The sequence below is a fragment of the Gadus morhua genome, chromosome 14 (genome assembly GCF_902167405.1).
Source record: "Gadus morhua chromosome 14, gadMor3.0, whole genome shotgun sequence".
Classification (NCBI taxonomy): Eukaryota; Metazoa; Chordata; class Actinopteri; order Gadiformes; family Gadidae; genus Gadus; species Gadus morhua.
Genome location: NC_044061.1, coordinates 19,338,154 through 19,365,305, shown reverse-complemented (window position 1 = coordinate 19,365,305; position 27,152 = coordinate 19,338,154). Strand labels below are relative to the sequence as shown.

At 46.1% G+C, this 27,152-nt stretch overlaps 1 protein-coding gene across 2 annotated transcripts in view; it reads left to right on the top strand.

The window, feature by feature from the left end:
* Positions 1-27,152, top strand: part of tln2a (talin 2a) — a 99,975-nt gene that overhangs the window by 67,173 nt on the left and 5,650 nt on the right. Inside the window, exons 33-55 of one of the 2 annotated variants that reach the window (XM_030376925.1) lie at positions 12,269-12,362; positions 12,966-13,055; positions 13,232-13,354; positions 13,666-13,809; positions 14,143-14,304; positions 14,664-14,804; positions 15,402-15,583; positions 16,899-17,031; positions 17,608-17,709; positions 17,935-18,105; positions 18,542-18,688; positions 19,248-19,349; positions 19,726-19,845; positions 20,252-20,398; positions 20,492-20,658; positions 21,600-21,783; positions 22,674-22,799; positions 23,655-23,771; positions 24,293-24,478; positions 24,768-24,875; positions 25,054-25,159; positions 25,871-25,876; positions 26,547-26,671. In XM_030376925.1, the coding sequence (XP_030232785.1) occupies positions 12,269-12,362; positions 12,966-13,055; positions 13,232-13,354; positions 13,666-13,809; positions 14,143-14,304; positions 14,664-14,804; positions 15,402-15,583; positions 16,899-17,031; positions 17,608-17,709; positions 17,935-18,105; positions 18,542-18,688; positions 19,248-19,349; positions 19,726-19,845; positions 20,252-20,398; positions 20,492-20,658; positions 21,600-21,783; positions 22,674-22,799; positions 23,655-23,771; positions 24,293-24,478; positions 24,768-24,875; positions 25,054-25,159; positions 25,871-25,876; positions 26,547-26,671 (2,983 nt within the window). The remainder of the gene's footprint in view (positions 1-12,268; positions 12,363-12,965; positions 13,056-13,231; positions 13,355-13,665; positions 13,810-14,142; positions 14,305-14,663; positions 14,805-15,401; positions 15,584-16,898; positions 17,032-17,607; positions 17,710-17,934; positions 18,106-18,541; positions 18,689-19,247; positions 19,350-19,725; positions 19,846-20,251; positions 20,399-20,491; positions 20,659-21,599; positions 21,784-22,673; positions 22,800-23,654; positions 23,772-24,292; positions 24,479-24,767; positions 24,876-25,053; positions 25,160-25,870; positions 25,877-26,546; positions 26,672-27,152) is intronic. The other variant, XM_030376926.1, reaches the window with a different exon arrangement.

The window sequence follows — 27,152 nt, the reverse complement described above, 5'->3', positions numbered from 1 at the left end:
AATACCCGGACAATATAATGGATATAATATGGACACATAAGACAATCAATATTCGGTATTTGTTATGGATTTATTGTACAAATTCCCTGGAAAGATGCACGTTCCAGGATGAATTGAAAAGCTCCCGTAAGGGCTGAGATGGCAGAGGACAGCTGATTTGGAACGGAACAACAGCTGTTCGCTTTCACGGGGGAAAACTAAGGAACTTCAACCTACTTAGGCCTACTAATTAACGTTCAAAAGCTATTAAATCTTCAAAGAAAATATGAAGATACTGTCAAAATCGGTTCCAGGGAGTATATAGGGATTATTAATGGGGTTTTTGATGGTGTTTTTTTCTGGAACGAGTATTTGAATATTCGCTCGGAAAAACCAACGAGTATTCGAAGCCTGAAAAATGGCATTCGGGCCAGCCCTAATCAGGGACGCGGGAAGTCAGTCCAAGGTGGGGGGGGGGGGGGGGGGGGGGGGTGGTGAGAGAGAGTCTATATAATGAAGTCATAATAAATGCTGAGCAACATCCATTGTTTAGGCCTACAGAGACCAGATGACGGGTGACGTTACATTCAGGGCTCCGCTCTGATAAACACTCTACTGGTCTGTAAAAAGAGTTCTGCCAACTAGCCACTGTTATTGACAAACGTTAGCAAGTAAACAATGTGGAAATTAGAGTCAACTCGGCTGATACTGTGCTGAATTTCACACAATAACAACATGCCAACAAGCTGTTGCGGTCCGGGATTATGCACAGCGTTGTAACAAGGATTCAGGAGGTTATTTCTAAAGGTTTACAAAGGAAAGTGAACCGCCGGCTTTGCTCTTTTTTTGCAAACCAGTTTTTATGGAGTCAGTTTCCTGCCATAATTCAAACCTGAAAAAAAAAGTTTCACAGACTTGTAAGTCTGGGTTGGAAAACTCAACACCTTGTAAAAAAGGTTTTGCTACACTGAAAAAAGAGATTATAACCTGAAAAAAAATAAAACTAAAATTCAAACATCTGTAAACATGATTTTGTGTTCTATTTTATCTTCTTCATCATTTTCAGCAACACATTTTCAAAGTTCAAACAATTTCACCACCGCATTTGCAGAGTTTCAAATCTGGCACTGTTCTAACGGTGTATTTCATTGTTGCCCGGTTTTGAAACCTTTTAAATGGGATTCTGCAAACAGGTGTTCATACATTGAGAAATACGTTTTGAAAGGTTGAATATTTAGTTTTAAAAACTTGTAAAGGTGTACGTTTACGACATTGCAACGTATTTTTTCAGAACTGACTTTTCAGCACTGACTTTTCAGAGATTTGAGCGCAAGCTTTGAGTCACGTGAATATTGGCAGTGTTCTGACGCCACTCGTTTTGAAACTCCTGACAGTCGAATCTGAAAACGTTCCTGGGTGCGGGACCATTTAGCTCTAAACCTGTTGGTTGCTCTCGGCTGACGTACATTCCAATCACATGTGCCGTTCACCGGGCTGTTCGTGATTGACAGTGCTCTGCCGATGACACGAATAACAACGGGTTGATTTCGCGGTTGATTTTGATTTCCATTTTCTGGAACCAGAGTCTCATCTCCATAGGACGCGACTAGCAAGGACGCGTCCTAGCAAGTCTGCAGCCTTCACTTTGGGAAACAGCCATGGTTCCAGAAAATGGAAATCAAAATCAACCGCGAAAGTCGCTTGTTATTTGTGTCATCGGCAGAGCACTGTCAATCACGCACAGCCCGGTGAACGGCACATGTGATTGGAATGTACGTCAGCCGAGAGCAACCAATAGGTTTAGAGCTAAATGGTCCCGCCCCCAGGAACGTTTTCAGATTCGACTGTCAGGAGTTTCAAAACGAGTGGCGTCAGAACACTGCCAATATTCACGTGACTCAAAGCTTGCGCCTGTGTGGTCAAATCTCTGAAAAGTCGGTGCTGAAAAGTCAGTTCTGACAAAATACGTTGTAATGTCGTTAACGTACACCTTTACAAGTTTTTAAAACTAAATATTCAACCTTTCAAAACGTATTTCTCAATGTATGAACACCTGTTTGCAGAATCCCATTTACAAGGTTTCAAAACCGGGCAACAATGAAATACACTGTTAGAACAGTGCCAGATTTGAAACTCTGCAAATGCGCTGGTGAAATTGTTTGAACTTTGAAAATGTGTTGGTGAAAATGATGAAGATAAAATAGAACACAAAATCATGTTTACAGATGTTTGAATTTTAGTTTTATTTTTTTTCAGGTTATAATCTCTTTTTTCAGTGTTGCAAAACCTTTATTACAAGGTGTTGAGTTTTCAAACCCAGACTTACAAGCCTTTGAAACTTTTTTTTTCAGGTTTGAATTATGGCAGGAAACTGACTCCATATATATATATATATATATATATATATATATATATTAATCATTTGCACAAGGCAAGCCGATGCACTTCACCATGTTGATAAGAGAATTAAGATGAGAAGAATTATGACAAAAAAATCAAGGGATATTTAGCATAGAAAAAGAATTTGCGATTAATCGTGAGTTAACTATGACATTAATGCGATTAATCACGATTAAATATTTTAATCGCTTGACAGCTCTAATATATATATATATATATATATATATGTATATATATATATATATTATTAGTTTGTATATCAGCAAAATATCAATACCAGCATTCTTTTACTTCCTAATATCGGTATCTGCTGCAGCCCCTAACATCTAGTATCGGTCGGGCTCTAATTCACATATAGGTTACTGTACAGAGATAAATGCTTTATTGATCCTCGATGAAATTGAGATGTCATGTGTATTGTACATGCATACATGTTGACCTTACACATAGAAGTGAATATGCATACATACTGTATGTATTTTGGCTCTTATGTTTAATGAGGGAAACATGGTTTTAGGTTTTAACATATTTTTATTGACATGATTTCAGAACTAGATTTTTGTAATATGCTTCATTTTTTATAATAGCTAGTATATTTTATTAGTATATGTATAGCATTATAGTTTGAAAGGATAAAACTCTAGATGATAGTTAAACATTTTGTGGCTATTCCCATGAACATTCAAGCAGAACAAAGCGAAATCTTGGCACTCAATCTGTCATTTGTTATTCATTCTAAATCAGTCGTGTGTGTGTGTGTGTGTGTGTGTGTGTGTGTGTGTGTGTGTGTGGGGTACGCTAATTTCAGACCCTGTGTGTGTCAGATATGTAAATATTTTAGTTTGAATACACAATACAAGCGTCAGGCATTTTGAATATAAGGCAAAAAAAAAGAAAAACAGAATTGAGCACTGCAAAGTAGCACTGCCCTCAATAGCAGAGGAAGTGTACCCCTCAGCAGCACAGGAAGTGCAGCTCTCCCCTCAGTAGCACAGGAAGTGCAGCTCGGTCTTGCAGTCGAGGCCCTGCAGCTCTCCGCTGGGGCTCAGGGATCCACAAGTGTAGCACTGATGCGTCTCACAGGTGGAGCAGGGCTGCCCCTGCAGGCCCATCCTCAGGGAGGCGTTGTTTCCCAGCAGCTCCCCCTTCAACCACATCCAGCGGGCCCCGAAGTGCCTCAACCCCACCCACACACGCTCGTCGATCTCGGCCTCACGGATCTCACGGCTAGCCACTCGCAGGTCCCTCTCGGAGGTCAGGCTGGCAAGGTCGTCGTGCTTCTCCCGGCAGTACTCCAGCGCTTCCTCCCAGGTCCTCCGCTCCGTCACCACCACCACCCAGTTCCGGCAGAGGAAGTATCTATTCTGAGTACCCTCCCTGCTGGACAGACGGTATTTGTCGTCCTGTACGTTCAGCCTTAGGGCAGCCTTGTGCTTCCCGCTGCTCGGTTGGTTGCTCGCCCAGGGCAGGCCGGTGGCGTTGCCGCCCCAAAACCAGCGCCATTGCTCCTCGTTGGTCTCTTCACGATACAGTCCAACCCAGAATTCTCTGTCAGTGATTCCCTGTACCGCCTTGTGGATCTCATCCATGTCCTTGCTGCTGGAGAAGGAGGCAAACTCGATGAAGTTATTCCAACAGTATGACTGCGCATCGTGCCAGGTCAGAGGATTCTGCACGGCTACGTACTTCCCAGCCGCCGCTGAGCTTGCTGCGAGGAGCATCGCGTAAATATACCTTATTATCGGGAACGTCATTTTCCCCCCGCCCGAGATACAGGAATCCGGAGCAGGTTGAACGAGGTGAGCGGATGAGGTGCTCGATGTGATCTGAGAGAGTAGAGAGGGGACAAGGGCGCTCTCACAGGAAACTTTGAATACGATATCTCATTCGGGCATATCCAATGAGCTATACCGTCAGAGGCTGAGGCCTTGTTTTCAGCCATTTGATTTCTACGCTTTATTTTTAAATACTTGTCCGTTCAGTGTTAACCCCAAAGAACACCGTGCACGCAAGTTTCTGTGTGTCGATACGGAGGGGCTGTTTACGAGGGATCCCGGCCTGTGTGTGTGCACGCAACAGGCTTTATTTTGGACAAACATTAGCTGATATTCACCGACCTAAACACCTTTTCTGAAGTCCTCTCCAATACCTTTCTGAAATAAGTAAAGACAGCTCTCCCTTGCCATTTATTCTATGTATATGAATATATTCTTTGGATATCTATATATTCTATGTATATCAGCTCCAACCCCAGGATGCAATGAGATGTAAATATATGTGTGTGTCTATATATATATATATATATATATATACCCAGTATCAGTCGGGCTCTAATTAATTTTTAATTCATATACATACTGTACATAGATAAATACTTTATTGATCCTGGATGAATTTGAAATGTCGTGTGTATTGTAGATGCAAACATGTGGATTGTACACATAGAAGTGAATATGAATACATACTGTGTATAATTTGGCTCTTATGTTTAATGAGGGATACATGGTTTTAGGTTTTAAAATATTTTATTGGCAGAACTAGATTTTTGTATCATGCTCCTTTTTTACAATAACAAAGGTATTTTATTAGTATATGTATAGCATGTTAAAGTTTGGAAGGATAAAACTCTAGGAACAGTTATAGATGATAGTTAAACATTTTTTGGCTATTCCCATGAACATTCAAGCCGAACAAAGCAAAATCTTGGTGCTAAATATGTCATTTGTTTTTCATTCTAAATCAATCGTGTGTGTGTGTGTGTGTGTGTGCGTGTACGTTTGTGTTTGCAAGGTACGCTAATATCAGACCCTGTGTCTGTCAGAAATGTAAATATTTTAGTTTGAATATACAATAAAATTGTCTGGCATTTTGAATATAAGAAAAATAATTGAATTAGAGGGCGGGCTCTAATTCACATATAGGTCACTGTACAGAGATAAATTCTTTATTGATCCTGGATGAAATTGAGATGTCATGTGTATTGTACGTGCATACATGTTGACCTTACACATAGTAGTGATTACGCATACATTCTGTATGAAAAAGAAAAGTAAAACAAAATTGAGCACTGCAAAGTAACACTGCCCTCAATAGAACAGGAAGTGCACCCCTCAGCCGCACAGGAAGTGCAGCTCGCCCCTCAGCAGCACAGGAAGTGCAGCCGAGGCCCTGCAGCTCTCCGCTCGGGATCAGGGATCCACAAGTGTAGCACTGTTGCGTATGACAGGTGGAGCAGGGCTGCCCCTGCAGGCCCATCCTCAGGGAGGGGTGATTCTTGCAATTTCAAGGAGAAATGTTAAAGGGGGTGTGGGGTGGTTCAGGAGCCTGTTCAGGTCAGAGCAAGAGCTACTGACTGGAGGGGCAATAATAAGCTGGTGAAAGAGGAGATGGAGCACTCACTGTCACAAAAAATATTCCCCAGAAACTTATTTGTCTGTGAATTATTTTGTTAAAAAAGTTATGGTAATTGACTTTAGATAAGTTGCTTATGTGCTTGACCAGACAATATGTCAGTTTTGTGACCTATGTGTAGGGGAAATACCCTACCTTTAGAGTAGGAGGTAAATTAGTTATGGGAACTGGCACGCAGTCTGAGCATATGAGAAGGTCTATAAACTATAGAAAAGGTTAGAGGTTATGAATATCGTTTATATTGTGAACAGCAGCGCCAGTTACAAGGCTTGCTCCAGTCCTCATAGCATTCGTGTACCATCCAGACACGAAGCCCCTCCCCGCCCTCCTTTACTGGTTTACCTACCAGCACCCCCCATTCCTCGGATGTACTCCTTTTTTTCACCCCCTAACATCCAGTAACGGGCGGCCTCTAATTCACATATAGGTCACTGTACAGAGATAAATTCTTTATTGATCCTGAATGAAATTGAGATGTCATGTGTATTGTACGTGCATACATGTTGACCTTACACATTGTAGTGATTACGCATACATTCTGTATGTATTTTGGCTCTTATGTTTAATGAGGGATACATGGTTTTAGGTTTTAACAGATTTTTATTGACATGATTTATTGACTAGATTTTTGTATTATGCTTCATTTTTTATACTAACTAGTGTATTTTATTAGTATATGTATAGCATTATAGTTTGGAAGGATAAAACTCTAGGAAAAGTTAAATATAATAGTTAAACATTTTGTGGCTATTCCCATGAACATTCAAGCAGAACAAAGCAAAATTTTGGCGCTAAATGTGTCATTTGTTTTTCATTCTAAGTCGTGTGTGTGTGTGTGTGTGTGTGTGTGTGTGTGTGTGTGTGTGTGTGTGTGTGTGTGTGTGTGTGTGTGTGTGTGTGTGTGTGTGTGTGTGTGTGTGTGTGTGTGTGTGTGTGTGTGTCAGGTACACTAATATCAGACCCTGTGTGTGTGTGTGTGTCTGAAATGTAAATATTTTAGTTTGAATATACAAAAAAGCATCTATCATTTTGAATAAAAGGCAAACAAAAAAAACACAGCAACACTGCCCTCAATAGCAGAGTAAGTGCACCCCTCAGCAGCACAGGAAGTGCAGCGCACACCTCAGTAGCACAGGAAGTGCAGCTTGGTCTTGCAGTCGAGGCCCTGCAGCTCTCCGCTGGGGCTCAGGGATCCACAAGTGTAGCACTGATGCGTCTCACAGGTGGAGCAGGGCTGCCCCTGCAGGCCCATCCTCAGGGAGGCGTTGTTTCCCAATGGCTCACCCTGCAACCACATCCAGCGGGTACCAAAGTGCCTCAACCCCACCCACACACGCTCGCCGATCAGGGCCTCACGGATGTCTTGGCTAAACAACAGCAGGTCCGCCTCGGAGGTCAGGCTGGCGAGGTCGTCGTGCTTCTCCCGGCAGTACTCCAGCGCTTCCTCCCAGGTCCTCCGCTCCGTCACCACCACCACCGTGTTCAGGCAGAGGAAGTAATGGTGCTCAGTACCTGTCCCGCTGAACAGAAGATAGTTGTCGTCCTGTGAGCCCCGCAATAGGACAGCGCTTAGCCCTGTGCTGAGCGGATGGTCTCTCCCCCAGTGGAGGTTGGAGGCGTTGCCGCCCCTAGACCAGCGCCAGCTCGCCTCGTTGGTATCTTCACGATACAGTCCAACCCAGAAAGCCCGAGTTTTTCCCTGTACCGCCTTGTGGATCTCATCCATGTCCTGGCTGCTGGAGAAGGAGGCAAGCTCGATGAAGTCTGTCTGACAGTATAACTGCGCATTGGCCCAGTTCAGGTTTCTTTCAACGAGTACGTACTTCCAAGCCGCCGCGGAGCTTGCTGCGAGGAGCATTGCGTAAATATAGCGACTCATCGAGAACGTCTTTTTCCCAACGCCAGAGATACGAGAGTCCGGAGCAGGTTGCATGAAGCGAACGGATGAGCTGCTCGGTGTGTTATGACAAGACAACGACAAGTGCAGACAAGGGAAAGGCGAGCTCACAAGAAACTTTGAATAAGGATATTGTAATTTGGCATATCTAATGAGCTATGCCGTCAAAGGCTGACAAAACATGGTTCTGCCACCCCTGATGTACTTATACAAAAGATGTACTTATACAAAATTAATTTTAAAAGCTTTTAATTTTTTTTGTGCAAATATAAGTGTATGTATAAATATGAATAATTTGAATGCGCATTATGTAAATAGTTGTTTAAAACTGAAAAATGCATAACAGATAATTGTGAGCAGTTGAACAAGGGGTGGGAATACATAAGCGTCTGCTACCTCTCACTTCTTTTTGGACACGGACACTACATTTATTTTATAAAGTTTATGACACTTTATAATTATTGTTGTTTTGTGTATTTGTATGATATGTCATACTTGCTTTTCTTATTATTTACTTTTTTTGTTCGAAATTAAGACGAAATGAATGAATAGGAGCGGGTTGGGAAAGAGTTAAAAAAAAAAGAATTTGCATCTAGGCCTTGTTTTCATGTGAGATTTTTCCAGCCTTTCCATTTCTAGGCTTTATTTTGAAAAAACGTGTTGGTTCAGTGTTTACCTCAAAGAAAACAGTGCACACAAGCGTATGTGTGTTGATATGTTGGGGCGGATTACGAGGGATCCCGGCCTGTGTGCGCACGCAACAGGCTTTTTTTCTTTTTACAAACATTAGCTGATATTCAGCAACCTACACAGCCTCTCTGAAATCCTCTCCAATACCTGATAGACATGTTTAGATCCTTTCTGAAAGGATCAGTGGTAGCTGGTGTTTTTTAAAGTGAGGGAGGAAGGACTGTGTGCTTGGTTGCCATTGGCCTCCTTGCAATGTTGGTGGCCTAGGGTGGCAAAAGTATGTGAGACTCAAGTTGTTTCAGGGTGTTTTGGTGAACTACAAAATACCAGGGAGGGATTATTATGTGAATAAAATTGATACAAAGCCACCAGTGGCATCATTGTACTTTGAAAGCTGGTGGTGTGACGTTGGGTAATAGGGACGTGAAAGTAAGCGTCTTTCAGGTCTATTGATACGAACCAGTCCCCCTGAGCGATAGCCTGGAGGACGTCCGCATCACGCAGCATGTGGAAGGGAAGAACCTTGAGGAACTGATTCAGCCCTCTCAAGTCCAGAATGGGGCGATACCCGCCATCCTTCTTCGGTACCAGAAAGTAGGTTGAGTAGAACCCATCGAGCTGTTCTTGTGGTTCTACTACTTCGATAGCACCCTTCCCAAGGAGCGTGGCTACTTCCTGTCTCAGCACCAGGGATCTGTCGGGATTGGTGACCACGGTAACCTTGATCCCGCTGAAAGTTGGGGGCCGGCGTCGGAATTGGAGTGTGTACCCGTTGGATAGCGTGGACACTATCCAAGGGTCTGTGGTCTGCTCTTGCCAGTAGCTCAGGTGCTGCTGAGAAAAGCGTCCGACGACCGGCCCTTAGACTTCAGTACCTACCCCCCCTGCCCCTAGGGGCCCTGGGGGGACGGCGGCTGGTCGCCGAACCTCTTAGCGCCTGAAATGCCACCCGTGCGCTGGTCAGCCCGTGCTGAGAAGTGCTGGCCCCTCGATTGTCCACCTGAACGTGGTTGTGAGCTATTGGCACGGGGTACCGCAGAGGCCCCCGGCCAAGAATGAAGCAGAGGTGTACGCCGTAAGCTAGCAAACTGCTGGCCAAACTGTACACTTCGCTCCAGGGCCTGAAGAGCAGCTGGCCCAAACGTCTGGCCTGGGACCACTGGAAGAGAACGGAGGGTCCGTCGACACACCTCCGACAGGGGTGATTGCGCCAGCCAAACCTGGCGGCGCGCCAACGTAACAGTTGACATTAACCTGCCTAGCTCCCTAGTCATGTACACAAAAGTTTGCAATGATGCATCACTGAGGGTCTGTGCTGAAGGATCAGCACCTGACCCCCGTATAGTCTGAGACAGTGCCAGAACGATGTGAGAAAGCGTATTCCCAAGACGTCCCACACAGGCAGCAATGTTGTAACTCCTGGTAAGGAGGTCATCGGCAGCGTGCATCGGTTCTCAGAGCCTAGTCCGGGGAGACAACCAGGGACGCTATAGCAGGCTCAATCGGAGCTAAACGGTCCAGGCCAAAAGAATCAGCATTGGCCATAGTTGCCAGAACTCTGCTATCAATAGTGTGCTGGGAGAGAGCCCTTGAATCTGGCCAGCATCTATGAAGCTCTGCAATGTACGGCTCAGAGGGGGGCAAAGAGAAAACGGAAGGTTGAGCGGCCTGTGGAAAAAAGGTGTTCACTGGTGCAGATGAAACAGGAGCTTCATCCAACCACAGTCTTGCCAGGGCCATTCGCACGGCTGGTCTAACAGTGTTGTGGCCGGACACTGACCCTCTAGCCGAGCCGCCCAGAGACCCTTGAGTGAACGCCTGAGAGGCAAGGGACGCTTGCTCTTCCTCCTCTGTAAAGAGGAGGAAGAGCAAGGGCGCAGGTCCCTCTCGGAGGTCAGGCTGACGAGGTCGTCGTGCTTCTCCCGGCATTACTCAAGCGCTTCCTCCCAGGACCTTCGCTCCGTCACCACCACCACCACCACCACCACCACCAGGTTCAGGCAGAGGAAGCGGTGGACAGTGTGCATGGTGTAGAGACCGTAGGAAGCGTCATTGCGTATCATGCATAGTTCAGCCTGTTTTCTCCAGCTGAACGGTTGTCCGCTTGCCCAGGGCAGGTTGGAGGCATTGCCGCCCCCAGACCAACGCCAGCTCGCATCAACGGTCTCTCCACGATACAGTTCTACCCAAAACCAGCTGACTTTAAATCCCTCTAACGCCTTGTGGATCTCATCCATGTCCTGGCTGATGGAGAAGGAGGCAAGCTCGGTGAAGTTCTTCCGGCAGTTTAACTGCGCATCGGGCCAGGTCTGCCATTTCTCAACGAATACGTACTTCCCAGCCGCCACTGAGCTCGCCAGGAGGTGCATCGCGTAAATATGGAGTCATCGAGAACGTCATTTAGTATGGAAATTCAAACCATCATCAAGGTCACCTTGATGACAAAGCGATAACATCAGGCTGTTAATATGACAGGCCCCGGAAGGTATTCAAAATACAATGCAAATATTTCTTCTGCTTTCAATAGCACTGCTCCCCAACCTGTCACTACTCATTCGTCTTGTTGTCCAACAGATTTTCAGCCATTAATCAATAGTACCTGGTTCCGGGCCTAAGTGTCCCAGCTTGAGATGGAGAGTCAACTCCAAAATACGATGGCACTGAAGTGCACAACACAACAGCAAATAAAATAATAATTACCTACCTTAACCGGTTTGAGTCTTTACTGCTGTTGTGCTTTGTGATTTGCTGATGCGTTTTGCACTTCAGGGCCACCGTACCAAAAGAGTCTTGTATCCGTCATTTCAATTCTGAGAACCATTCTAAAAATACACTGATTGGAGTCTCCCATTCCAGTTACAAACTGGAATGGGAGAAACTATTTGATTAATTTTGTTTACAAGTCATTTATTTTTATTCAATACCCTGTCATCTATACCAATCTTTGTTTGATTATTTTTGGCTTATCAATTTTGGGGTATCAAAGACGATTTGAAAAAGAAAACTTAACTGCAATTTTATTTGAATTGGTTGAGAATACATTCCATCAGTTTCATTACATAGATTGAATCGGAATAGCACACTTTTTGCAAAGGTCAGCTTTGATGTGTTATGACAATATGGCATAGTGCGGAGATTCCGTGACAAATCCTTCCATTTTTGTGTCAGTACACACAAAGCATTTTTTTTTGTAAGTACATTCAAATTATGTCCATGTAGTGCTAATCGTAAGATACTCGATTATTCTTTAGTGTTGAAAGATTTCCGCAACAAGTAACTCTAAATGGTGCCTGGCAAGATTACTGAAATGGTTTTGGCATTGTATTCCAAACCATTGATGTAAGCCTCTCCTGTGTACACATTTTCACCCACATGAATAAAAATGCCAAAAACCAATAGCAACGCCGACTGACCGATTTATTAAACCAAAACGCCAGGGAACCAAAACATTTTTTAACCGACATGAACACTTGCGTCTAATATTTCTGCAAGTCATGTATTCTAATGTAGTTTCGGAGTGCTTGAGTCCTCCTTAGTATTACAAAAGTATATCTTGAAAACGACATATTAACATGTAATACGTTATTCTGTAGCGTTTGTATGTTTGTAATGCTGTCAGCTATCTATTGTTAAAGAGGTGCACAACTTCAATGAGTTGTGCCTGAATAATTCATTGCAATTAAATGGCCTCATCCAAACGTTCACACATGAATGAGATGAGTCACACAGGCTCATCTCTTAGCCATTGCTTCCTCTCGGCGTATTTCATTTATTTTGTGTAGCTCCTCCATTTTTGTTTGTACACTTCGATTAGTTCTCGGCGTCACTTGTGAGTGGCTGTGATAAAAGCGTCCGCGAAATGTAACGTACCATAAATGTGTCTCTCTGCAGAGCGGTGACGGAAAGCATCAACCAGCTGATCACCCTGTGCACCCAGCAGGCCCCGGGCCAGAAGGAGTGTGACAACGCACTGAGAGAGCTGGAGGTAAACACACACACGCACACACACGCGCACACAAAAACACGTCCTTGTTGAGAGACAAGTGTGGCTGCCTAGCAACAGACCTCTGCTGGCCTCCCATCCTCAAAGCCCCGTCAATCTCTTCATGACCTTGTCTTTCACCGTTTAATCTTTTAAGAGCAAAGCGTGCCAGGGTGGGTGAACTACGAGTGAACATTTGCAGAATAGAACAGAGCGATACACAACATGCTTACTCCACAACATCTTGAGACTGACACTGTATCAAATATGGGCTCAAAGCGTGACCGATTTTTTTCAAATGTATTATGTCGGCACAATTATATGTATATTTTACTTTCTTATGCTTTTTTTCAATGAGTGTCCATTACAAAGTGTTTTAAAAATCGGATTCCGATTCTTATACCAAGCCAAGTTAAAATAAATGACTTGGCTTGCCTTACTTTTATTGATTAGATTTCTTATGTCACAGCAGTACAGTACAGAAAGATAATAATAATAATAATAATTAAATCTTCACTTTTTAACTAATTTAAAACATTGGTAAGGACCTTTGAGGTAACGTTGGTGCATAATAAGTAGACCTTTAACCTCTCTCTCCGTCCGCAGGCCGTGAGAGGGTTGCTGGACAGCCCAAACGAGCCGGTCAGCGACCTCTCCTACTTCCACTGCATCGAAAGCGTCATGGAAAACTCCAAGGTAGGGTGTGGGACGGTGTCTGTGTGTGTCCGTCTGAGAGGGTGTATGTGTGTCTGAGGCAGAGAATGTGCTGAAGGAGCTGGTTGTCCCGACCCGGGGGAGAAATATAGCTCAGCCCCGCGATTCTCCGCCTCTCTCTCCCTCTTGACCTCTGACCTCTCCGTGCTGAACGGCAGGTGCTGGGGGAGTCCATGGCGGGCATTTCCCAGAACTGTAAGCTGGGAGACGTGGGGGCCTTCGGAGACTGCGTGGGGTCGGCCTCCAAGGCGCTGTGTGGTCTCACGGAGGCTGCAGGACAGGTACGGCGTGCTGCACCACTGCAGTGGACCTCAGTGCTGTCCTCTGCTGTAGGGATGAGATGAGGGTTTAAAGTGTCAATGTATGGCCCGTCATTTTAAATCTTTTGAACTGCGCCTTTAGAGGTGAAAGACATTATCATGGCTGTTATTATTATTATTGTTATTCATAACAATTATTATATTCGATTTTTTTAATGTATTCAATTAATGTTATCTTAATTATTTTCATTATATAATATTTTTTATGAACATGAAAGCATTTTCTGTGTGTGTGTGTGTGTGTGTGTGTGTGTGTGTGTGGGGGGGGTCAGGCGGCCTATCTCGTAGGAGTATCGGACCCCAACAGCCAGGCAGGTCACCAGGGTCTAGTGGACCCCATACAGTTTGCCAAGGCCAACCAGGCCATCCACATGGCCTGTCAGAACCTGGTGGACCCCGACAGCAACCCCTCCCAGGTGATCATACTGCCACATGTACCTCCCGTTCTCCGTATCTCTACGTCTGTCCTGCTCTCACTCTGCCTGTACATCTCGGTCATAGCTCTTTCCATCTCTCATAAGCTTTAATCTATCCCGCTTTACCTCTTTACACCTTTCTATCCCTCACGCTCTCAGTATCTCTATATTTCAATCCCTGTTTCCGTTTTTATGTCTCTCCTGCTCTGTCTCTGTATCTCCTCCGTCTCTCTCTCGCTCTCGCTCTCTGTGTGTGTGCGTCTAACCCTCCCTCACACTCTCTCTGCCTCTGCCTCACTCTCTCTGTTTGTCTCTCTATGGTCTGCGTTGCAGGTCCTGTCTGCGGCCACCATCGTGGCCAAGCACACCTCCGCTCTGTGCAACGCGTGTCGCCTGGCCTCCTCCAAGACCTCCAACCCTGCCGCCAAGAGACACTTTGTCCAGTCGGCCAAGGAGGTCGCTAACAGCACGGCTAACCTGGTCAAAACCATCAAGGTCAGTCTCAACATTGCTCCCCCCTTCTCCTTACTTCTGCCTTAGGGTTTCTCTTTTTTAAACTCCCTTCATGTCTGCTAAGTTCTAACGTCCTCTCTCTCTCTCTCTCTCTCTCTCTCTCTCTCTCTCTCTCTCTCTCTCTCTCTCTCTCTCTCTCTCTGTCTCTGTCTCTGTCTCGCTGTCTCGCTGTCTCTCTGTCTCTCTCTGTCTCTGTCTCTCTCTGTCTGTGTCTCTGTCTCTGTCTTTCTCTCTCTCTCTGTCTCACTCTCTTTCTCTGTCTCTGTCTCTCTCTCTCTGTCTCTCTGTGTCTCTGTCTCTGTCTCTGTCTGTGTCCCTCTCCACCTCTCTCACTCCTCAAGGCCCTTGACGGAGACTTTTCGGAGGAGAACAGGAACAAGTGTGGCGTTGCCACGGCGCCGCTCATCGAGGCGGTGGAGAACCTCACGGCCTTCGCCTCCAACCCCGAGTTCGCCACCGTGCCGGCCAAGATCAGCCGCCAGGTACGACCCCTCCCCACCCACGCACATGCAGGTGCAGATGTTGTTTACAGGGTGTGTTTGTTGGTTGAAAGGAGTGCACAAGATCAAGGGTTCACGCTCACTGTGAGGAAAGCCTGATCTTTGCAGCTACCCAGCTATTGTTATTCTTAGTCTTTATTCAAACTTTCTTTCTTTATTATTCTCTGCAAACTTTGGCACCACACTTCCTCCACATTATTTTATTTTACCTAGAGACTCCATTACACTTTTTTTCATTACACACACACACACACACACACACACACACACACACACACACACACACACACACACACACACACACACACACACACACACACATCTCACACACACACACACACTTTTAAATGTTTACATTGCTAACCTCACTTTGCACTACAGCACAGTGTCAAGTGATGACAGTCAAACCTATGTATTTATTTTCGTTCGAAAGTAATTTGGAAGGAAGTGAAATGGAGCTCCGCTATTTTTTTTAAAGACCCTGCCGATGATTGGTTTTATTATAACGTCTAATGCATTTTTTTGCAGTGCAATGATGAAATTCGTCATATTATAAACGAATTGAAATTTTCATTATAGGGCTGTGCGGCCCAGGAACCCATCATCCTATCGGCACGCTCCATGCTAGACAGCTCCACCCATCTGTTGAAGACCGCACGATCATTGGTTATCAACCCCAAGGACCCACCCACCTGGTCTGTGCTGGCTGGTCACTCCCGAACCGTGTCTGACTCCATCAAGGCCCTTATCACCGCCATCAGGTTAGTCAGCTCTACCCCGACCCTGATTACGTCTCCCTAATATGACCTTAGACTAGATTGAAGAACAGGTTTAACATCGATATAACTTTTCCATCATCATTAACTATTTACTATTTAGCATACCCTTTAATCTATAGCAACTCTTGGCAATAGATGTTGGATGTTGAACCCACCAGCTAGGAGTCAAACACATTCTAAACAGTAGAGATTTTCTTCAATAAACTAAAGCTTTCTCCGTTGTCGAGAAATACCTTGCGGGTACTGCGTTTGTTAGTTATTACCCCCCTGTCGCACTGAAATGACGATTCTGTCGACCGATCAACGGACGGGGTGTGTAGTTCGAAATTGTTGTCACCCTTCAGACGTCTCGGTACCCCAACGGAAGAGTACTGCGAGAAGAGTACGACTCAGTCCGGACCCCGCCCACTTTTGGCGGTGGAAACGCGAACCATGCTGCATCTTTGCATACTGAACCGACCCGTACCCGCCGGTGGAAACACGCCATAAGGGACAGGAAGTGATGGGGCCCCACATCTGCTTTAATTAGAGCGACTGTAACAGTTTATCGACGGACACCTAACTGTCTGGGAGCCCACACATGCAGGCGCCCTTCGCGGTAGCACATTATCACATCATTAATAGCGCAGCGACGGATGGGCGTCTCATCTTCCGGTGACTCGAGTCCGAGCCCTCCCCCAGACTGCCAATGTGAGGACAGGAAAATGTGACGTGGCCTTCAAAGTCCTTTTAATGACATGGTGCCACAGCCTGGCACATTTGGGAATTGCTTCTCTACTCCAATCGTTCGCCCACATCTCAATATTTTCAAATTACTTTTTTTCCGTGTGTGCCCTTACGGCATGTCACCATGCGCGGAGATAACATTTCTAACAAACACCCCTCCCCGCACACACACACACCCACACACTCACACTTCCCTCACAGTGTCTCAGTAAGGCTGGCGGGCTTCAATCCTAATTTAACAGCACAGTTTGATCTCTAGCTGGCTCCCATACTCCCGATTCAGCAGATGTGAAATTTTAATGAGAGACACTTGACAGTAGAAATTATAGCAGGGCTGTCGAAGGAAAGTTAAAAAATCTGGCATGTTTTCCTTTTAATTTTTTTCTTTTTTACTAAAGTTCAGCATATTCTTGCCCTAAATTTAGTTATTTTTAATAGTTACCTCGGATGTTTTGCTCTTCCTCCCCTATACCGTCTCCCATCTCTTCCTTTCTTCGCTCTACCTACACTCTGTCTCTCTCTTGTCTCTCTCTCTCTCCCACTCTTTTGCTGTCTCTCTCTTTCTCTCCAGGGACAAGGCCCCAGGCCAGCGCGAGTGCGACTCGTCCATCGATAACATCAACCAGTGTATCCGGGACATTGAGCAGGCGTCCCTGGCCGCAGTCAGCCAGAACCTGCCCTGCAGGGACGATATCTCACTGGAGGTACGAGAAGCCTGCAGGAACACTATCTCTCTCTCTCTCTCTCTGCAACGATACTTGTGCGGTGTGCATTATAGGAAATGACTTGTTCGTATCCAAATTTCTTTCCATCCCTCTCTTTTTCCTCTCACCTCTCATACTATCTTTTTACCTCATTCTTTCTTCCCTTCTCCCTGTATCTCTTTCTTCCCCTCTCATTCTCTCTGCATTGCCCTGTCTCTCTCCCTGTCTCTGTCCCTGAACCTCTCGCTCTCTGTCTGTATTCACATTTGTTTTCGCCCCTAACGTGGGATGGATTATTATCCTATCCATCAAAGGGTAGTAAAAACCTTGTCGGGCTGTCTACTGGAACTCACACTTTTGATACGCCAACCCCTTCCTGTGTCCAGGGAAGTGGCTTACTGTGAATTGAGAGGAGGATTTTTAGCAACGCTAGGAAACTCATTCTGTTACTGTTGGAAACCCACACACATTTCCCACACATCCTGGTTGTCTGTGAGTCCCTCATGAAAACTTGATGCAACAATACTTGTGCGTTGTGCATTACAAAAAATAATGGCTTTCATCTTTCTTCCGCAGGCGCTGCAAGACCAGCTGACGTCCAGCGTACAGGAGATTGGTCACCTTATCGATCCCGTTTCCACGGCAGCCAGGGGCGAAGCAGCACAGCTCGGCCACAAGGTATACAGCTCTACACTGACTCAGATTGACTGTTCTTATAGCATGGTAGCATTTATAACATTCCCTGTTGGCCCTTCCTGCCCCCTTCTCCTCCTCCTCCTCCTTCCTCCCTTCTGCCCCTCGTCTTGCTCCTCTTCCCACTCCTTGTCCTTCTGCTCCTGCGCCTTCCTCCTCTTACTTCTTGTCCTTCTGCAACTCCTCCTGCTCCTCCTGTCCCTCCTCCAGGTGGCCCAGTTGGCCGGCTACTTCGAGCCTCTGATCGTGGCGTCGGTGGGCGTGGCTTCCAGGCTGAGGGACCACCAGCAGCAGATGACCTTCCTGGACCAGACCAAGACGCTGGCAGAGTCCACCCTACAGATGCTCTATGCAGCCAAAGAGGGGGGGGGCAACCCCAAGGTAACCACGGCAGCAAGAACTGGCATGTTTTTTTTTATTGTTATCTTCATTTCATACTAGGCCGTTTTTTTCCCAAATGCAAGCCTCTGCTTGCATGACAGTGTGTCGCTGATAGGAGGAACTCAACCAAACCACCTATTCAATAAGGTTTAACTTGTGTCAATGTATGTTAATTTAGTTAATGTCTTAGTTAAGTCATCTTTGATTTAATTGAAATGTTGTCTTGCTGCGTAATCAATAATGGGAAACCTTAGTCGCAACAACCTTTGGTTTATGTGTACTAATAGGAACACGTGTACCATATCTGTTGGATTTTTAAACAAACACGCAGCTAAATGTTTTTATTGATCCTCCTGACAGCCTAATAGATCATCAAACCTTCTGTATGATTAGTTTTGTATTTAATTATACCTCATTATGTACCCCCCCCCCCCAGGCATCGCATACCCACGAGGCCATAGCGGAGGCTGCTCAGCTGATGCGGGAGGCGGTGGATGACATCATGATCACCTTGAACGATGCGGCCAGCGAGGGGGGGATGGTGGGCGGCATGGTGGACTCCATCGCTGAGGCCATGAGCAAGGTCAGAGGTCATCCTTATCATTGCATCATACTGTCCATGTCAGAGGTCGTCCTGATCATGACGTGACATTGTCAAGGTCAGAGTACATCTTTATTACATCACACTGTCGTGGTCAGAGGTCAACCTCATGATGACATGGCACTGTCAAGGTCAGAGGTCATCCTTATCAAGACATCACACTGTTAAGGTGACAGTTCATCATAATGACTACATCACACTGTCCATGTCAGAGGATATTCCTTATCATGACATCACATTGCTAAGACAATGAGTGAGAGGTCAGAGGTAATCTTCATTAAAGGCTATAGGAAAACACACCTTTCTGAAGCCATTTACTTGTACACCATGATAATTATAGTTAAAAAGGACAGTTTATATAATATATTCAAATGGATTGTGAATTATCTATGTTTACACCGTGTGTGCGTGCGTGCGTCTGTCTGTTTCTGTCTGTGTGTGTGTGTGTGTGTGTGTGTGTGTGTGTGTGTGTGTGTGTGTGTGTGTGTGTGTGTGTGTGTGTGTGTGTGTGTGTGTGTGTGTGTGTGTGTGTGCTCCCTAGCTGGATGAAGGCACCCCCCCGGGGCTGGAGGGCTGCTTCGTGGACTACCAGACCAACATGGTGAGGCACTCCAAGGCCATCGCAGTCACCGCACAGGAAATGGTGAGCAACAGGAAGTACTCACACAGCCATGCTTCAGATGAGTTAAGTACTCATGGATCAAACAGTGGCGTTGTATACAGGAGTTTGCTAGTGGTTGAGCCTGAAAGACACGCGTGGTCTGAGCTGTATGTATTTCCTCCGCTGTCCGGATGGTTTGACAGAAGATGAAGAATGAGGTGGAAATGACATGGGACATACAAGTGTATATGCAATGAATTGAAATAATGTTTGTCCGACATTTTGACATCTGTTTAACGTGTTTATGAAATATGCTGTCGTATTATTAGATATGACGCATAACACCCACAGACGCGCAACGTCTGTGTGTTTAAGATGGCCAAGTCACTCACGTGCGTTATCGTGTGATGTGTGTCAGATGACCAGGTCGGTGACCTGTCCAGAGGAGCTGGGGGGGCTGGCCTCCCAGGTGACGGTGGACTACGGCCAGCTCGCCGTCCAAGGGCGTCTGGCCGCCCACACAGCTGAGCCTGAGGAGGTACGTGTTGTTGTTGTTGTTGTTGTTACCATCTGTATCTGCTCGATCTTTTAATAACCTTGGACATCTTATACATATTTATAAGGACCAAACAAAAAGTGGAATGAAAACTAGATATAAAAGCAATAGAAAATATAAAAGTTTTATCATGAAATGTATTATAAAATCAAATAAACAAGCGTATATATACAATGGTCCAGGGATGCATGTGATCAATAATAATGGGAACGATGGTTTGATTCTATTTTGGATATTATTGTAAATGCAGTGCATTTTGTGTTTGAGAGACTCAAATCAGGCAAATAAGAACCAGGAAATTAGCAGGCAACACCCTCGATATTCCTAGTCCTCCACCCTGCTGACCCATGTTGACCATCACACCATGCCCTACTCTCCCCCTAATCAGATCGGGTTCCAGATCAAGACCCGGGTGCAGGACCTGGGGCACGGCTGCATCTTCCTGGTCCAGAAGGCCGGGGCGCTGCAGGGCATGCCCTCGGACAGCTACACCAAGCGGGAGCTGATCGAGTGCGCGCGGGCCGTCACCGAGAAGGTACTGTGGGATATGAGTTGGGTCGGGAAAACAACTTTCCATCTTCATTAATGTTTTTGCATTGATTATTCTTCTCTCTCTCTTTCCCTCCAGGTGTCTCTTGTCCTCTCTGCGCTCCAGGCCGGTAACAAGGGCACGCAGGCCTGCATCACGGCTGGCAGCGCGGTGTCTGGCATCATCGCTGACCTGGACACCACCATCATGTTTGCCTCCGCCGGCACCCTCAACGCTGAGGACAACGAGTCCTTCGCCGACCACAGGTGGGTGGGTCGGTGTGTGTGTGTGTGTTAACCTGACCCGACCAGGTTAACTTTTACTAGCAAAGGCCGAACAAGAGTCGTCCCCTGGGGCGAGCTCTGTTCGGGGGGGAAACGTTGTGCGTGTTTGTGGATGCGTGCAAGTCAGTGCGTGAGACGGCGAGTGTATGTACGTACATGTTCATTAACCTGCCTAGACCTGACCAGGTTAACTTTTACTTGCACTAGCCAGACCAGAGTCATCCGGGCTCTTGGCGGAGCTGGCAGGATGTCATGTCAATGAGGAGAGGGGAGGAAGCTCTCGAAGAATAAACTCTCCCAGGGCGGAGGAAACGGAGGAAGTCATAGGGCTCATAAAACTTCCAAATGTCCAACACAAGGACGACTGGATAGACTCGGCAGTGAGCTCGTACTGGGAAAGGAAAAGCTTGAGCCAAAGTGTAGCTTTATGAAAGACCCGATCGGGTCACGGTGTGTTTCCTGTTGGGGATTGGTGGTCGTTTTTTTCCCTGCCTAATGGGATGTCGTTATCCCGCACATTAAGGAGTCAAGTGCAGTCTCCACATCAACACAAAGGATCCTGGGCCGTAAGCCAATCCATAAACTCCCAGGTTTAATGTTTGATAAATAATAATGATGTCAGTGAGTATGAAATGTGGTATTAAAGGCACTGGAACAGCGGGTTTAGCATGGTCTCGGGGGCGTTGGGTTAAGTGCGTTGTTCTGCTGACATGCACTAATGTGGGACATGTGACCGCCGCTTTCACTCTTGCTTTCTTTACCGCTCTTTTTTCACTCTACTTCTCTCTTCCCTCCCCTCCACCCAATCTCCTTCTCTCTTTTTTGCGTCTCTTCCTGGGCCTATCCATTTCTTTCTATTCTGCTCTGGTCCCCTTCCCTCTCCCTCCCTTTCCCTTCTTCCTCCCTCTCCCCCATCTCCCCAGGGAGAGCATCCTGAAGACAGCCAAGGCCCTGGTGGAGGACACCAAGATGCTGGTGTCCGGGGCGGCGTCGGGCCAGGACCGGCTGGCCCAGGCGGCCCAGTCCTCGGCCAAGACCATCACCCTGCTCACCGACGTGGTCAAGCTGGGCGCCGCCAGCATCGGCTCTGACGACCCCGAGACCCAGGTAGTCCGGCTCGCTTCCCCTCCGCTCCATTGAGTGCACTCCCCTTGAAATCCCTGAAGATTACACCAGACACTTAATGTGTGTTAAGTGTATATTCTCCAATTTTCTTCTTTCCCATTTCCTACCAATCCCATTCTGGCTGTTATAGGAGTTTTAAGACCGGTTTTGTGGTTGGTTTAATATACATTGCATTTATTGATTGCTCTCTGCTTCGCCTGGAAGTGACTTTTGAAGTTTGAAGATGCAATGATTGTCATATTGTGATGCCTTCCCATCCAGCACATGTTGCAGTCCTGTAAAGGATTCTGCACGTACCTGTGCATTTTTTTCGGTTCTCATCCTTCCCTTGTTTAAAGATAAGGTAGGCCAGAGTGGGCCGGATATTGAGAGAACCCCTCCAACCCCTCCCTTCAAGCCTCCCTCCAAAGCTACTCCCCCAAAACACATGTCTAGCTCACTAGCATTAGCAAGAAGTCTGGCTAGCCGGTCATGCGCAATGGGTAAGAGGGCATGGGTAAGTAGGTAGACCAACAGGTAGGCCATCCAAACGTTCATTAGGACCAAATTAAATGAGATACAGGCTCTTTTACATTTGTATTGCTGTCGCGGTATCAGGATATATTCAACATACAGTATATGACAAAGAAATTCTTCAGAGGGCCCCTCAAATATTTGTTCAAGGTGGCCCTGTTGAAGCTCTTGCACACTTGTAATTTACCTTCATGGGGCCACGTAAATCACGACTACACAAAGCACAATTATAGTTTAGTCTTTAGAGACGCTGTGTCAATGAAAACCCCGTAACACACATGGGTCCTTTTCCTCCCTGCCCACCCCCTCCTCTCTCCATGGGTCCTCCTAACCCCTGTGTTTCCTGTGGCTCCCTCTAGGTAGTCCTTATAAACGCGGTGAAGGACGTGGCCAAGGCACTAGGGGAGCTCATCAGTGCCACCAAGTGTGCAGCTGGCAAAGCTGCAGACGACCCGTCCATGTACCAGCTGAAGGGGGCTGCCAAGGTAACACACACCCCTTCCGTCTATATTTCTGTGCATCCCTTTATGCCTCGTTGAGTGTAGATTAGGTTTAGATTATTTTAGAATCAAAATGAAACTGGATCTAAATTGATTGATTTAGCTTTTCAGCTATTGATTTAAATGGTTCGGTAGTTAAAAATAGTTTGAGGTCTTTAGTATTTACTAATCATGTAATGCATGCAATACGCAAAGCAAAACTTTGCGTATTGTATTGCTCTGTAAGTAGCAATGATTCATTGAATACACTTTGCATTAGTGGCTAAATGGGTTTCTCTAGTCTTGGTCATTAGAGCTCCACAGTGCCTATGATAGTGACCAACTTGACCACTCAGCCCACATTCTATGTACCCTAATAGCAGGACCCTGCGGCTCTTCCTAATTGTCTAGCCCCAACTAAAGGCTGGGTAGGAACGACTAGCAAAATGGTTCAATGGTTCCCAAAATGTTAAGGCCTTTGATCCCATTTTGACTTGTTCTTCCCCAACTCATGTAGTTTTTCCATAACATTTTAATTTAAAATTGTCTTTTTTTATCACATAGTAAACAATCATTCCTACAACAGTTTCATCTTGCTTTTTTCAACCTACAATCAAAAATATATATTAATATTATGTAGGAGAAAAGCAAAGCGGGTAAGAAAATGAAACGTCCCTTACCAGCCCCCCCTCCCACCCCAGGGGAGCTTCAGAATGAATTCTGCAATCGCTACAGATTGGCGTCGAGTAATCGATCAGTTCTAATCCCTCGGAAGTGGCGTGCGGTTCAAGTGGACCTCACCCACTTGCCCCTCGTCGTCGTGGTGGTCGTGTGATCGTGTCCCGGTTGTCTTGGCGACAGGTGATGGTGACCAACGTGACGTCCCTGCTGAAGACGGTGAAGGCGGTGGAGGACGAGGCCACGCGGGGCACCAGGGCCCTGGAGGCCACCATCGAGTGCATCAAGCAGGAGCTCACGGTACGCACGGACGCTGCGATGGGACGCACCGCTCGAAAGACGAGCACACGGCTGAACCCGGTGGTCCGCGCAGACCCGCCGTGTCGGCATCGAGAACCGGTCGGCTCTCGTATGTTTGGTCTTTTGTCGTCAGAGCTGGCAAAACCCGGTTCTCATCCTGGGTTTTGACAGTATGCTGGTAGTATCCACGCCTCAACAAGGAACAGAAAGCACGGCAATATATAATGTTAGATATTAATTCCTTTACCGATTTGTTGATGTTAGAATGTTATTCTATAAATATTTTCGCTGAAATTTAATTTGTTTGGTATTATATATTTTTTTTAATTGTTGAATTATAAAAGAAAATGTGTTTCCTATGAGGGTAGATTATTGTGTAGAGTTTTTTAGCCTGTGGTATGGCTTCCACCTATGGCTTACATTATCTACAGGACCGTGCGTGCAGAGGACTGTGTATTGGACCGGTTGATGGTTAGAAACCTACTTCCGTGACCAGGATGAACGACTCTGCTTCCTCTCAGGTGTTCCAGTCCAGAGAGCCGCCCGCCAACTCAACCACGCCCGAGGAATTCATCCGCATGACCAAGGGCATCACCAATGCAACGGCCAAGGCGGTCGCCGCGGGCAACTCGGGCCAACAGGAAGACATCATCAGCACGGCCAACCTGAGCCGCAAGGCCATCACAGACATGTTGACCACGTGCAAGGTACGGGACGCTGACATTACCACACTACTGCTGCTGTTGGAATGCATGACATCGCACTGCTTTTTTATCACATGTTCGCATGTGATTAATGAGTGGAAGAAGTACAATTCCAGGCAAACAGTCAAAACAACATGTGACCCCAGAAAAATGGGGATTTCATTAATGCAAATGTCTGATTATAGCACTTGTAGCATGTTGTGGGTCTTCAGATAATTCATTAATTGTGTGTGTGTGTGTGTGTGTGTGTGTGTGTGTGCGGGTGCGTACGCACGCTTGTTGTCTCCTCCAGAAAGCGGCGTTCCACTCAGAGGTGAGCGAGGAGGTCCGGAGCCGAGCCCTGATGTTTGGGACGGAGTGTACCACGGGATACATCGACCTCCTGGAGCACGTGCTGCAGGTGAGCCCTCCCACCTGCTGCCACGCTGCAGGCTGAACTGCATACATGTAGCGTCACACATGGCGTTTTATGTATTCAATGTCTGTGTGTGTGTGTGTGTGTGTGTGTGTGTGTGTGTGTGTGTGTGTGTGTGTGTGTGTGTGTGTGTGTGTGTGTGTGTGTGTGTGTGTGTGTCCAGGTGTTGCAGAAGCCCACACCCGAGCAGAAGCAGCAGCTGGCTGTGTGTTCCAAGCGGGTAGCGGGAGCTGTCACTGAACTCATCCAGACCGCAGAGGCTATGAAAGGTACTGTCAGACGCACAAACGCACACACACGCACACACACGAAGTCACACACACATTCTACACGCACACACATTGTATAGATCATCCATTTAATTGCATATCAAGGTTCTAGTATTGTGCAGCCAGCACACATACCGTCCCCAGATGATCTGTTGTTATTGTGGGGTGGAATATTGTGAAGAGCGTATTTAAACCCGGGCCAAAGTGATGGAGTGTGAACTAGTGATCACGGTTAGTATGGTGTTAGTCGGTGCATACCCTTCATAGCAGAGCCCAAATGACCATCTTTAACACGACATCTGTTATCCGCGTTTTAGCAGTCAAACTGGGACTTTGCACATGTTCAAGTTGTGCCCCCCCACTGGATGCAATAGAAGGCATTGAAGCTGAATTCTTACTGCTAAATGAAGCCCCAGATCTTCCTGCTTAATACAATAATAAAAGCCTAAATCATGGAAACACATATTAAACTGTAAGATGTAGAAACATTTTGCAAATATGGCAATGTTTTCTATTTGTTACATTCTAATATTTTATCAATGCCTTACTTAATGTATTTATGTATATCTCCCTGCCAATTAATATTGAGTAAGTTCAGGTTAGAAAGGCTGTTGAAGTGGTTCCTGTAAGTCCAGCTTAGATATGGTTGTGAGATTTTAGCCGAAACAGTTCCTCTGTGGTAACGCCCTGTCCCTTCTTCCCCCGCCACAGACGCAGGTAAGTGGGGGAATGTTTTCTGTGCTCTCTTTCTGAGTGGTTGTTCACCAGCTGTGTAGGCTCACTCATCACTGTCTCATCACCCTGTCCTAGTGTGGACTCATCATGTTGTTTAACACAGCTGCTACTCAAGACCCAAGGCTTGAACTCTCTCTGACCGTCTCTGTCGATGTCTCTGTCTATGTCGATGTCCCTGACTCTCTCTCTGCCTCTGTCTCTGTCTGTATCTCTAACTCTCTCTCAGATTCTCTTTCTCAGACAATTTTCTGTCTGTCTGTCTGTCTGTCTGTATTTCTTTCGCTCTCTCTCTCTGTCTGTTTGTCTTTATGTATGTTTTTCTCTCGCTCTCTCTCTCTCTATCTGTCTGGATCTGTCGCTTTGTTTGTCTCTCTGTGCCTCTATCTCAGTCTGTCCCTGCGCCACGCTTTGTTCTATGTGCCATTTCACTCAAAAAGGACAAAACAACGAAAAGCTGTCTCTTTATCATCCTCATGGCCGTTGTTTTCACCATGTGCATGAAAGGCTCTTAGAGAAAATCTGTCATTCATTTGCAGCTTTTGTTGCGGTGTAATCACTGTTGTCTTGAGGCATGTTCTGCTTACAGAGTGGTTGAGGTTGTTCCTGTAAGTGCTCATATCAGTGTGTGTGTGTGTGTGTGTGTTTGTGGCAGGCGCTGAGTGGGTGGACCCCGAGGACCCCACTGTCATCGCAGAGACCGAGCTACTGGGCGCGGCCGCGTCCATCGAAGCCGCGGCCAAGAAGCTGGAGCAACTGAAACCCCGGGCCAAGCCTAAGGTGACTCCATTACCCACAATGCTTCATGAGCACCCTGTACATGAAGAAGTAGCAACACCAGTTCCATTTCCTTTTAACATGGGTCTAAATGGAAGTTAAGTACCGCCAGTTCAGATGTCCTTGTATCGATCAATAACCTGAGCGTTCTTTTATCTTTCATAGCGTTCAGATTGTGATCTGACTGACTTTTAGACATTTGATGCATGTGTCCATAACCAATGTTGCCTTAACGTCTGACTAATACTCTCTCTGTGGTGGACAGTGGCTTGTCCTCTATTACATCAGCCTTAATTCAGACTGTAACATGTGTGCATAGAAAGCCTTGTGCAGAGGTCAAATACAAGGCCATTCTTCTGGTGGCCACCTCACTAAGAACCTCAATCAAACATTTTGCTAAATGATAGCATGGTTGCATTCCGTGGTGTTGACCCTTCTCTAGTGGACCACCGTCCCTCTCCTCCAGCAGGAGTTCTGCCACTTC